The following is a 12,691-nucleotide window of genomic DNA, read 5'->3' as shown; positions in this document are numbered from 1 at the left end:
TCATCCAGATACTTTTTAAAGGATATGAGGCAATCAGTCTCCATCAGCCCCCCAGGCAGTGCATTCCAGACTGTCACCACCCTCGGGTAAAATACGTTCTTCCTCACGTTACCCCAACTGAATGTGTGTGCATATCTTTAAAAAGAAACTAAATTAACCCTTGCTTCATTGGAAGAGAGAGAGCTTGAATAGCCACTTTTAATGATGATTAGGGACCAGAGAAGAGGGAAAGGGCTCATGGTTTATTCTTGGTGGTGAGCTGCTAACCAGCATCTTAACTTTACTCTTTGCTCTTCTAGCTTCCAGCCCCACAGTTCATCCAGTGTTAAGCCCCAAGAACCAATTCTGCGTAATGAGCTTGGATCCAGATACTCTTCCCACTATTGCCACTATTCTCATGGATGTAATGTTCTACTCTGCAAGGTATGGATCTCTGTAAATTGTTGGATGTATGTTGCTTAATTATTACTTGCTGTAATACAGAGAGGCCATTATACTTGATCCTTAAATTTGATGGGTCAAGTGACCGCCTGCTATCATTTCCCTGCTAATTACCGGAATACCCGTACCTGCAACTTCAGGCAAATAAATATGGCTTTTGCTTAGTCTTCTGCCTAATGTTTTACATGGCTGATAAGGTTTCACCATGTGATTTGGAATAGTTCATGTGGTGATTTTCAGTTCCACTTCAATCCTTTTATTTTCTTATAATTGATTGACATATGAACGTCCGAACTGGGAGCAGAGGTGGCTACACAATCCCTTGAGCCTACTCAGCCATTCAATAAGATCGTGACCAATCTGATTATAATCTCAACTTGATTTCCATTTCCCCTACCCCGATAACCTTTCATTCCCTCGTTTATCAAGATCTATCTATTTGCCATTAAGAAATATCTGGTCTCCGCTTCCACTGCCTTTTGAGGAAGAGAGTTCCAAAGTCTTTATATCCTCTGTCTTAACTGGGTAACGCCTTACTTTTAAACAGTGATCTCCTAGTTCTAGATTTTCCCTTAAGATGAAACATCCTTTCCAAATCCACCTGTTTAAGACCCCTCAGCATCTTGTGTGTATGAATTAAGTTGTCTCCTCTTCTAAATTCCAGTGGACACAAACCTAGCCTGTCCAAACTTTCCTTATAACTCAGCCTGCCCATTCCAGGTATTAGTGAGTAAACCTCCTTTGAAATGCTTCCAGTGCATTTATGCTCTTCCATAAATAAGGAGACCATACTGTACAGAGAAGTCCAGATGTGGTCTCACCCATGCCCCATATAACTAAAGCGTAGCATTTCTACTTTGTATCATATTTACCTCACAATAAACAATAATGTCCCGTTAACTTTCCTAATTCATTGCATACTAACCTTTCACAATCATGCACTATGAGACACCCAGATTCCTTTACATCTCTGCAATTTCTCACCATTTAAATAACATGCTTTTTTTATTTTACCCACCAAAATTGACAAAATCACATTTTTCCTGATTATCTTTGTATCATCAGCAAATTTAGTAACCACAGCCTTTAGTCCCTTCTTCGAAGTCTTTTTCATAAATTGTAAAAATTTGAGGACCCAGCATTGATCCCTGTGGGATCATTACATCTTGCCAATCAGAAAATGACCCATTTATGATCTCCTGTTAGCTAGTCAACCTTTTATCCATGCCAATATATTACCTGCCACATCATGAGCCTGATGTAGTATCTCAAATTCCTTCTGAAAATCTAAGTACAGTACATCCATTGGTTCCCCTTCATCCACATCACATTTTATTTCTTCAAATAACTCTAATACATTGGCTAAACATGATTTTCCTTTAACAAAATCATGTTGATTTTGCCCGCTGGCCAAAAATTTCTCCAAATGCCTTGTTATGACATCCTTAATAATAACTTAACATGTTTTCTGACAGATGTTAAGCTAACTGGCCTGTAGTTTCCTCCTTCCTGTCTTCATCCCTTTTTGATTGAAGGCGTTACATTTGGTGTTTTGCAATCTAATGGAATCTTCCCTGAAATATTAATTGTCTCACTAGTCACTTTTTTTAAGACCCTATGATTACATCTGTCAGCCTGCAGCTCCAACAGTTTGTTTAGTGCCACTTCCCTGGTGACTGCAGTGAGTCCTCCCCCTCCCTTTCATTTCTAATTTGTAGCTATTTCTGGGATGTTACTCACGTTTTCTATAGTGAAGATTGATGCAAAATACCTGTTCAATTCATCTGCCAACTCCTTATTTTCCATTATTAATTCCCCAGACTAACTTTCTATAGGACCAACAATCACTTTTTAACTCTTTTAAAAATACCTAAAGAAATTCCTATGTCTTTATATTCCAACCACTTTTCTCTCGTACTCTAATTTTTCCCCCTTTTTACTAATCCTTTAGTCATTCTTTGCTGTTTTTATATTCTGTCCGAACTTTTGACCTGTCGCCCACCCTTGCACAATTATATGCTTTTTCTTTACTATCTTTAAATTTTTTTAGTTAACGATGGATGGTGTGTCCTCCCCTTGGAATTTTTCTTTCTTGTTGGAATGTATCTATTCTGTGTTTTCTGAAATATTTCTTTACATGTCCCTACCGCTGCATCTCTATTGTTCTATTCCTCCGGTCAATTTACCCTCATTTAAGTTCATAACCCTAGTCTTGGACCCACTCTTCTCTCCCTCAAACTGAAAGTAAAATTCAATCATGATATGATTGCTGCTATTTAGAGCTGCCTTCACTATGAAGTCAATAATTAGACCTATCTTGTTGCACAGTACCAGATATACCTCTTATACCCTGCTCGCTGGTTGGCTGCAGAATTGGGTGTTCTTAGAAACTATCCTGAAAACGTTCTATGAACTCCCCACCCAGGGTCCTTTGGCCATCTGATATTTCTAGCCTCTCAGTAGATTAAAATTGGCATGATTATTGCTGTACCTTTCTAACAAACTCCTATTATTTCTTCCATTATACTCGATCCCAACATGCTGAGGGAACTGTACGTCACTCCCACAAGTGACTTTTTGCGTGTTTTGTTTTTCATCTCTACCAAAACCACTCCCCCGTCCTGATTGGGCCTGAACTTGGGTTTTCCCTCTTTATGGATAAATGAACAAAATGCCGTGAGAATAGCCAAACCGTGTTTGATTTTATAGAATTTACAAATTGAAGTGAATTGCTGCTGAAAAGGAATGGCTGTGAGAGGATTAATTGTCTTTCTGTTGCAGTTTGAAAGCTCGCTCTGCTGATCAGGATCTTGGCTATATTCGTTTCTTTTCCTTTTCCTTGATTGATGGCTATATTTCAATTGTAGTGGACACACAGACACAGAAGAGGTTGGTTTACTTGAAACTCTTTTTTTTAAGAGAACCCGTGACAGTAGATGCTTGGAGTTTTTTTTAAAGTGTTTTGAAAATTATGCTTTGTCATTTCATGTTATTTGAACAGTTTTTCCAACCGATGCAAAGGACTAACCAAACAAAGGCAACGTTGCTATTTGGGTTAATTTTATTCTGTCCTGTAATTATGGCAGCAAATGATTATTGGAGATTGTGCTAGTTCAAATACCCATAGATAAAGCTAGTTTTCTTTTGCTTATTTTGTCTTTCAATCCATTGAATCATATTACACAGGAGGAGGCCATTTGACCCACCTTGTTTGTGTTGACTTTCTGAAAGTTATCCAATTAATCTCAGTCACTTTATCTTGGAATACATCCCTGAAAAAATTACATTTTTCAAGGATAAAATCCAGTTCCCTTTTGAAAGTTACTAATGGAATTATTTCCCTCACTCTCTGTTGCAGCAGTGTATCCCAAATCATTTGCTCGTTATGTTAAATTTCAGTTCTTCCTTAACTATTTAATTTTGGGCATTTCTATTAAACCTCCCTTCATCTTCTTCACTCCAAGGAGAATAATCCCAGCTTCTCTCATCGTTCCACATAACTCCTGTCCCTCACCCCTGGTATCATTCTTGTAAGTTTCCTCTGTAGCATCTCAAAAACCTCAGAGTTCTTTCTAAAATGTAGTGTCCACTAAATGTTTCCTGTCAACCTTTTTACGTGAGGGCCACATTACAATTTTTTTTTCTCACTCGGGCCACTGAGTGCATTTCGGAAAGATAGAACCCATGTTCTTGATGGATTGAGGTGTAAGAAGAGGCTAGATAGACTGGGACTTTTTTCTGTGGAGTGTAGGAGGCTGAGGGGTGATCTTATAGAGGTCTATAAAATAATGAGGGGCACAGATCAGCTAGATAGTCGATATCTTTTCCCAAAGGTAGGGGAGCCTAAAACTAGAGGGTATGCGTTTAAGGTGAGAGGAGAGAGATACAAAAGTGTCCAGAGGGGCAATTTTTTCACACAGAGGGTGGTAAGTGTCTGGAACAAGCTGCTAGATGTAGTAGTAGAGTCAGGTACAATTTTGTCTTTTAAAAAGCATTTAGATAGTTACATGGGCATGATGGGTATAGAGGGATATGGACCAAATGTGGGCAATTGGGATTAGCTTAGGAGCTTTAATAAAAAGGGCAGCATGGACAAGTTGGGCTGAAGAGCTTGTTTCCATGCCATATTACTCTATGTGGATAGAGCTAAAGTTAGCGTGAAAATCCCCTGGTTGCCACACTCCGGCACCTGTTCGGGTACACTGAGGGAGAATTTCGCATGGCTGATGCACCTAATCACATCTTTCAGCCTCTGGGAGGGAACCGGAGCATCTGGAAGAAACCCACGAAGGCACGAGGACAATGCACAGAGTCTGCATAGACAGTGATGCAAGCCAGAAATTAAACAGGCTGTGAGGTAGTGGTGCCACCATGCTGTCTCCTGTGCTGAGGGTTGTGATGGACGATTGTTTAGAGGGCAGCAAACCAGGGTTAAGTAATGCAGCCTGTAAGCGTGAATATTCTATACTTGACTAGATTTATCGTTGGAGATTGTTTATTCATTTTAATGCTGATCTTTCTCCTTGGGTGATGCAAATGGTTGTGACTGTGTCCACATGCGGCAGGATGACCTTCCCATGGGCAAATGGGCTGTTTGCCATTCCATCTTTTCACCCGACTATCTGCTTCCTCAACAGATTCCCCAGCAACCTGCTACTCACAAGTGCCTCGAGTGAGCTCTGGAGGATGGTGCGGATAGGTGGCCAACCCCTGGGATTTGGTAACTGAGTGTGTCTCTGTGGTATGAGTAGCTGGATAGGAGATGAAAAACCTGAGATTTAATGGGCTAAAGAAACCAGTTTTAATTTCTCTGTGATGTGCCACTGATGGATGTATAGATTGATTTCAGTGGAGGTCACCAGGACTTGTAGACAGTTTCAACCAGTTTTACAAGCGTCCATCGTGATAACCTTTTCATTATTTGACCAGAAATGTATTTTTGAAGAGCATGTATATGTCCTAGTCATGCTCGGGTTTAACAGAATGCAGATGGCATTGGGATCTACTGGAATCAATTTTATGAAGTCCCTACTGACGAACATTGCTCGCAGGTGCATTTATAAGCAGAAATAGGCCATTCAGCCCATTGAATCTGCTCTGCAGTTCAGTGAGATCATGATTGATCTGATATAATCCTCAACTCCATTTTTTCACCTTATCGCCATAACCCTCGATCCCCTCCCTGGTTTTAAAAACCTGTCGATCTCAGCTGTGAACTTAGTGTGGAATTTTTAAAATCCCACCAGTTCCCAAGGTGGGATTTGAACCTTTGTCCCGAGAGCATTAGCCTGGCCTCTGGAATACCACAGCGCCACCATCTTCCCATCTTGTTTCTTTTGGTGACACTGTTTCACTAAGAAAGGGTGTAAGGAAAGGTTAGCATCCAGCAGTAAATAATGCTTTCACCGATGTGACCCCCATGAATTTTCATAGACTTAAAAAAAAACCTTCAAAATAACAAGGATTTTTCTGCTGATTCAGTTTGTGGAGACGGCGATCGCTGCATCTGAATTTTTCCTTGCAGCCATGTGAATGATATTCTTAAAATCCTGGCAGTGTTTAAGGAATGCTTTTGATGATGCACTTAGCCTAAGACTAGCCAGTGTAATTTGATGAGGGGTACTACAAAACCTCTGCCCTGGCATATGGCACACAGTGAGGACCAGGGGCTGAGCATGTGCCCTCCCTACATTGGTATTGGTACACAGATTGGCACACTGCCTCCCCAACAGCCCTGTAGGTGTATCTTCACCACATGGACCGCAATGATTTAAGAAGACAGCTCACCACCATCTTCTCGAGGACAATTGGGGATGGACACTAAATGCTGAGCTGGCCAGCGACTCCCACAGCCCATGAATTAACAAAATGGAATGTTTTGGTCCACAGGGGCACCATCCCTTTTTCTTTTGGTTCAGAACTGGATTTGAAAGCTATGAAATGAACTATGGGGCCCAGGCAAACTACACAGAATTTAGTTTTTGTTGTCGGACAATAACCAAACTGCAAAGCAGCTGAAGCTTTGCAACATTACAGCCTTTTAAGAGGCACTGGGTTTGTGTAGGGTGGAGGACTGAGCTTGACTTAAGCTTCTTCCAAAAAAGAGTAATGTTTTTGGAACTAATCAAAGTGAATCACTTCAGCTAAATAGGGTTATTGGTTACTTTGCTTGGATCCATTTTGGCACTGTCATCGATGGAAGCCTGAGTGGATAGATACTAGCAGGGCATTCTGGAATTTGTGGGAATAAGGGCAAAGATTTGGGAAGCAACAAGAGGTTTGAAGACTTTGATGAAAGCAAGATTGGAGATGAGGTGGACATTTGCTCGGATGAAGAATGATATTTTAGGGAAGGTGGTGATGACAGTAGTTTTGAAAGGGAGGGATAATTAGAGGCCAAATAATAATTCAACTCATTTTAATCTAAAGATGCAGAAGTTTGTTATATCTATAAAATAAAGCAGGGATTATCAATTGAGGGTCAGTTCGCCCCCTTAAGGATTCATGTGGTTTTAAGGGATCCACGAAAAATAACCAGAGAATGTGGGCCTGCTCAATTCACTCAAGCCTGAAATTTCTAAAGCTGAACCTGAGCATCATGATCATTAGATTCTACCAAAGGCTAGGACCAAGCTTCACCACCCACCTGGATGTTAGAGAACTTGCAGTAGCAACATGTTACTGTACTCCTCATCCAGTCAATAAGCTGCACTTTTGGCAACTGCCTGTTTGGAGTCTGCACGTTCTCCCTGTGTCTGCCTGGGTTTCCTCCCACATTCCAAACATGCATAGGTTAGGTGGATTAGCCATGGTAAATGCATGGGGTTATGGGGATAGGGTAGAGGGGAGGGCCTGAGTGGATTGCTCTTTTGGAGAGTCTGTCACAATTGGGGGGGTGGGGGGGAGGGGTCGTTGTGTGGGGGAGCAGGAAAGTAGGTTGGGGGAGGAGGCGGTGCAGGAACAGGAAATGAGGCTGTGGTGTGCAGGAGGTGTGGTGGGGGGGGTGTTGAAGGAACAGGAAATGAGGTGGAGGGCAGAAGGGGTGGGGATGCCAGGAAAGAATTTGGTGGAGGGTGGGGGATCAGTTAATGGGAATGGGGATCAAGACAGCAGATCCGGGCTGTGTGCAACATGAGCTCAAAGGACGTGAGGGGAGATGTGACAGAGATACATACAGGTTCAGGTTAGGTTAGGATGGGTGGAGCAGTGCATGTGGAGTGGTGGGTGTAGTGGGCAGAGAGTGAGTGAGGCCCAATACTGCTTGATGTGGTTCATCCAAATCTGGCGAATGAGTCACCAAATCACAAATGTTGCCCAATCCGGTTATGCAAACATCCAATTCAGGAAAACTTGTAAAACCCTGGTTTCCATCTTCTATTTGTTTAATATTCTGGTCTGTTTTAACATTGCTGTATAAATTCCATATTCACTGTGTGCTTTGAGGGAAATGGTGAGGGATGTGGGGAGATACAATTGAAGTATTGTGTGTTTGGGAGAATGACAAACTAACAGTGGCAGTCAACAAGCGGCTGTTGATTTGCTCATTTTGTGAGCTGGATTGGTTTTTGTCCATTTACTTTGGCTGAAAAATCAAAATGGATAGCTTTGTTAACAAATCTGCAGGAGATTGTGATTCTTTGCCTTTTTAAATGCAGTGCCTTGTAATGGGATCCCAGTTTCATTTGTTTAAAGTTTATATGCCAAGCACTTGCCCAGCTGAATGAGCAAAATGTTCCTTTTTATTTGGTTGTTTTTTTTAGTGAAATTTCTGTCTGATGGGTTTAAGTATTTGATGCTTCATTTTGGCCCATCAGTTATCCTCCATCTGCTTGAATAAGGAATAAATCTGTCAGTAATTGCTCTAATCTCAGAGAGGATGTTACAATATCGAGATTCTAGTTGATTTTCCTCTTTTCTCATCTCTCCCAGTTTGGATTTTAAATGTCAGAGATTCTGAGTCCATCTTTATGCTATAAAACCATAGAATCCCCTACAGTGCAGGAAGAGGTCATCCAGCCCATTGAGTCTGCACTGACTCTCCAAAAGAGCATCCCACTCTGGCCCTCCTCCACCTTATCCCTATAACCCTGTGAAATTACCATGGTTAATCCATCTAACCTATGCATCTTTGGAATGTGGGAGGAAAGCGGAGCACCTGGAGGAAACCCACACAGACATGGGGAGAACATGCAAACTCCACACAGGCAGCTGCCTAAGAATGAAATCTTATCATAGAACCCCTACAGTGCAGAAGGAAGCCATTCAGCCCATCAAGCCTGCACCGACATCAACCCCACCTAACCACTCTGACACTAGTGGCAATTTAGTATAGCCAATCCACCTAACCTGCACCTCTTTGGACTGTGGGAGGAAACCAGAGCATCTGGAGGAAAGCCACGCAGACACAAAGAATGTGCAAACTCCACACAAGCAGTCACCCAAGGCCAGAATTGAACTCTGAGTTAGCACTGTGAAGCAGCAGTGCTAACCACTGTACTGTCTTGAGCACAAATATAACCTGTGCTGCTGAGACTGAAATCTTTGCATGTAAAATAAAAGCCCTGTTCATTGTTTAGTAGTTTGTTCAACTCCAATATCGAAGTGTAACTCTCTCCTCAACTATCTGACCTTCACTTATTGATGTGAAAAGGTGCTATTTCTTAACAAATGCTTGAGTCAAAATCTCACAGATTATTTTCAGGGTTTAATTCATTGCAGGAGCCACCTGAACGTTAGTATAATGCAGTGAGTATAATCATTGTTGTCAATACGATGCTGGTTCTTTGATCTAACCATTATTCTATTTCTGGAAATCCTGATGCTATTAAATGTATCTCCTCAGATGAATGTGGGATTGTCGCACAGATCTCTGAGCCTCTCGCGAATGCTGACATTTCTGCTTACTACATCAGCACCTTCCATTTTGACCATGCTCTGGTAAAAGACTTTATTTTCTGCACATATTTACACACAGCCTGATGCACGTGTGTCAATTTGCTTAACAACAATAGATGCGATGGGATATCAATGGATAGAGGAAGGTGTTTTTGTGAAGAACTTGGTCTTTTTTTAGATAATTTATTTATTACTCAAGTTGTAGAGTCATCAAGACTGCAAGGAGTGTCTAGGAGATTCCACATATTGCTGGCTGCGCAAACTGTGAGACTGAGCTCCCCCGTCCATACTTTTAGTTAAAAGACTCTTGCATTAAATTGATGCCAATATTTTTTAAAAAGCTAGAACTCTTTTATATTTCCTTAATGTCGTTTTTAAAGTGGAGAAATGCAGCTTATCCACCACTTACCAGTCATCTCCCTACTCTTGTAGCCTCTCCTCTTGCAGCAGGGCAAGACCACTCTCTGAAGATTAAAAAGTTAAGAACAGAAACAGCACCTCTTTTCCCCTCTGCATTGAATTCCCAAACTCACATTCTGGATGTGCCCTCTGTCCCAACTGCTCATGTGGGAATCTTACTGAGTTAGCCACTTAACCTCTTGCTCCTGTTTTGCCATTTAGTCGGATTACGGCTGACCTGATTTAGTTCCATATTCTTGTCTCTGTCCAATATCTCTGTTTTTGGTTTGCAGAATATTAAATCAGAAATTGATAGATCCAAGAATTTGCTTAGCATTTACAGAATAGAGTTCCAAATTTCTTCCATGTTTTTTTGTCCTAACTTTAATCATGAAAGGCCTTACTCTAACTTTAGACTGTCCCACTAGTCTCCAACTCCTCAGTTAACATCTCAATCATATCTCCTCTAAGGAGAGTAATCTTCTCTAAGCCTCCTTCAACATCACCTTCCAAATCAATGACACCTCCCATCTAAAAGGACAAGAGCAGCAGCTGCATGGGTTCTCCAACCCCTCTAAGTTCCCCTCTAAACCACTGACTATTCTGAGCTCAAAGCCGCTGGGCCAAAATCCCAGAACTCCCTTCCTAACCGTACTGTGGACGTTCCTACGCCGCGTGGACTGCAACAGTTTGGTAAGGCAGCACAGCACCACTTCCTTCTTGAGGGCTATTAGGGATAAGCAGTAAATGCTGGCCTCCTCTGTGAGGCTCACACCTCTTGAAGGAATAAAACAAAAAGTAATCCCAGGTTTTCTAGTCTCCATGTATTCAAAGTTTTTCACTGAGGGAAGGTAGGAGCATGATGTCTGAGGGAAGGTAGGAACACGATGTTTAAAAAATGAAAGCCATATGGTTTTGATTATAAGCATTTAGATATCCCCTACATTAATTTGGGCCAGGTGGTTCAGCGGGTGAGGAACAGTGGCAATGTGGGGTTTTGCTTGGGAAGATGAATCTTTATTGAAGCTTCAAAAATGTGTCCATTATTTATTATTAGTCGACCACTATTTTCCTCTTTTCCTTCCCCAGGTGCCTGAAGAAGATATTGATAGTGTTATCACCATGCTGCAGCAGCGTCAGAACGGTGAAAGATAGCAAAGACCACCTGATCTTTTAACTGCAATGACTTCATCCATCAAGTTGATGTGTAAGCTTTAAATACCAGGAATTGCTGTCTTCCAGGAGCCTACACTGTCAGCACAAGACCGACATTTAGATGAATGGCGTTAAACAGTTTACTTAGAATTAAGATTAGCTAATTTTCTTCAGGAAATTGGGTTAAATTCTGTTTACTACTTCAATGATTGAACTACTCCTGCAAACAGCCATGAGAATTTGCATTCCTGTTTTGCATTTAACACCTTTTCAATGTGTGGATGGCCTTAATTCTTGAAGGCCTGCAAAAGCGCTCCATTTGCTTCTTAAGGTTAAACTGGATGTAGTGTGAAATAGCTTTCAAACACCATGTAATGCAGGTAAGCTGGGTTGTGAACCTTAAACGTTTGAGTTGTTACGAGTCCCCTACCCCTTGAATCTATGCCTGAAGAGAAATGAAGAAGGTGGAATGGCGGGGGGTGGTGGGGAACAGTGGTTGTGGGGAGGTTTATAGCATTATTCAACCCTCTCTGATATGTTATTGGAGTCTATTTCTGGATGGATCTTTAGCCTGATTTTGTATGGCTGTAATGAATTATATTTAACTATCCATGAAAGTCTTATTTAATTCTACTTGGTTTCTAAGTATTTTAATATACTTGCAATTATAATCCTCCAAGGTCTGTATTTAAGCGGTGCTGCTATTCTTCCACTACAATGAGCTTCCTCTATTGTGGGATGCTGAAAGGATGAGATCGAGGAGAGTGGAATAAGAAAGCTGCCATCTTGTGGTTTTTATTCATGAAACTTATAACAGGTGCTTTAGTCGCACTGCAACCAGTGTGTGCCGAACTTAAAATTAATTGTTTTACTATTAGGAACTAAAGTCCTGTATCTGTGAAGTTTATTTGCTGGTCAGCAGCTCGGGTTGCTGGCTGGAAACTTGTTTTTGAGATTAAGTGTTATTAAAATAATTAATTTACCAAACAAAGTGTTTCTGTTTGCGTGCTTTTAGAAAAGACAATCGGATCAGAAACTGATGGTGCAAGATTGAAGAAAACAGTAGCTGAGTGTGCTGGCTGTTTTCAATGTTAGGTATTCCTTGATCTTTTCCCACCTTTTGCTCCACCTTTTTCTCCTGTCTTCTGGTATCCCTTCTCCTGCCTGATTTGCTTTTTAAGTGGCTTCATAAGAACGTAACTAGGAGCAGGAGTAGGCAATTCAGCCCCTCGAGTCTGCTCTGCCACTCCATATAATCATGGCTGATCTTGTCTCAGCCTCAATTCCACTTTCCTGCTCATTCTCCATAATCCTTCAACCCATTACTAATTAAAAATCTGTCTATCTCCTCAATGTCCCACCGTGCTGAGGTAGTGAATTCTAGATTCATGACCCTTAGAGAGAGAGAGAGAGAGAGAGAGAGAGAGAGAAGAAATTACTTCTCTCACTTAAATCTGTCACCCCTCATCCTAACACTATAACCTCTTGTTCTAGATGGCCACACAAGAATAAACATCCTCTCCACATCTAGCTTGTCAATCCCCTTTAGCATCTTCTATCCATACGCGAGTCTATTTGAGAAAGGCAATTATGGATGATTTTATTCCATTTATTAGTAACCGTGTCCCCTTGCTGTGATTAGCTAACTGCATTATCCTAGTTTATGATCCCAGTGGTGTGAAGCTCCCTTGTTCAGACCTTGTAGAAAGCTTTAAATTTGCACATTCAAATGTCGCAAGAGGAGATTTGCATATTCGTAGGACAATTGAAATTTGAAGTTTAAAGTTTATTTATTTGTGTC

The 12,691-nt window shown here is 41.2% G+C and overlaps 1 protein-coding gene across 2 annotated transcripts in view; it reads left to right on the top strand.

Annotated features, from left to right (window-relative positions):
* LOC145355829 (cytosolic arginine sensor for mTORC1 subunit 2-like) overlaps positions 1-11,856 on the top strand; it is a 57,512-nt gene extending 45,656 nt beyond the window's left edge. For both annotated transcript variants that reach the window (XM_080208235.1, XM_080208236.1), the window contains exons 5-9: positions 300-423; positions 3,223-3,330; positions 5,079-5,161; positions 9,284-9,378; positions 10,825-11,856. In XM_080208235.1, the coding sequence (XP_080064361.1) occupies positions 300-423; positions 3,223-3,330; positions 5,079-5,161; positions 9,284-9,378; positions 10,825-10,890 (476 nt within the window). In that variant the 3' untranslated portion in view covers positions 10,891-11,856. The remainder of the gene's footprint in view (positions 1-299; positions 424-3,222; positions 3,331-5,078; positions 5,162-9,283; positions 9,379-10,824) is intronic.
* Positions 11,857-12,691: the final 835 nt, after the last annotated feature.

Source organism: Carcharhinus amblyrhynchos, chromosome 20 (assembly GCF_965287045.1).
Source record: "Carcharhinus amblyrhynchos chromosome 20, sCarAmb.v2.hapA, whole genome shotgun sequence".
NCBI lineage: Eukaryota > Metazoa > Chordata > Chondrichthyes > Carcharhiniformes > Carcharhinidae > Carcharhinus > Carcharhinus amblyrhynchos.
Note: the sequence above shows the minus strand (reverse complement) of the source record. Positions and strands in the feature narration are given on the sequence as shown.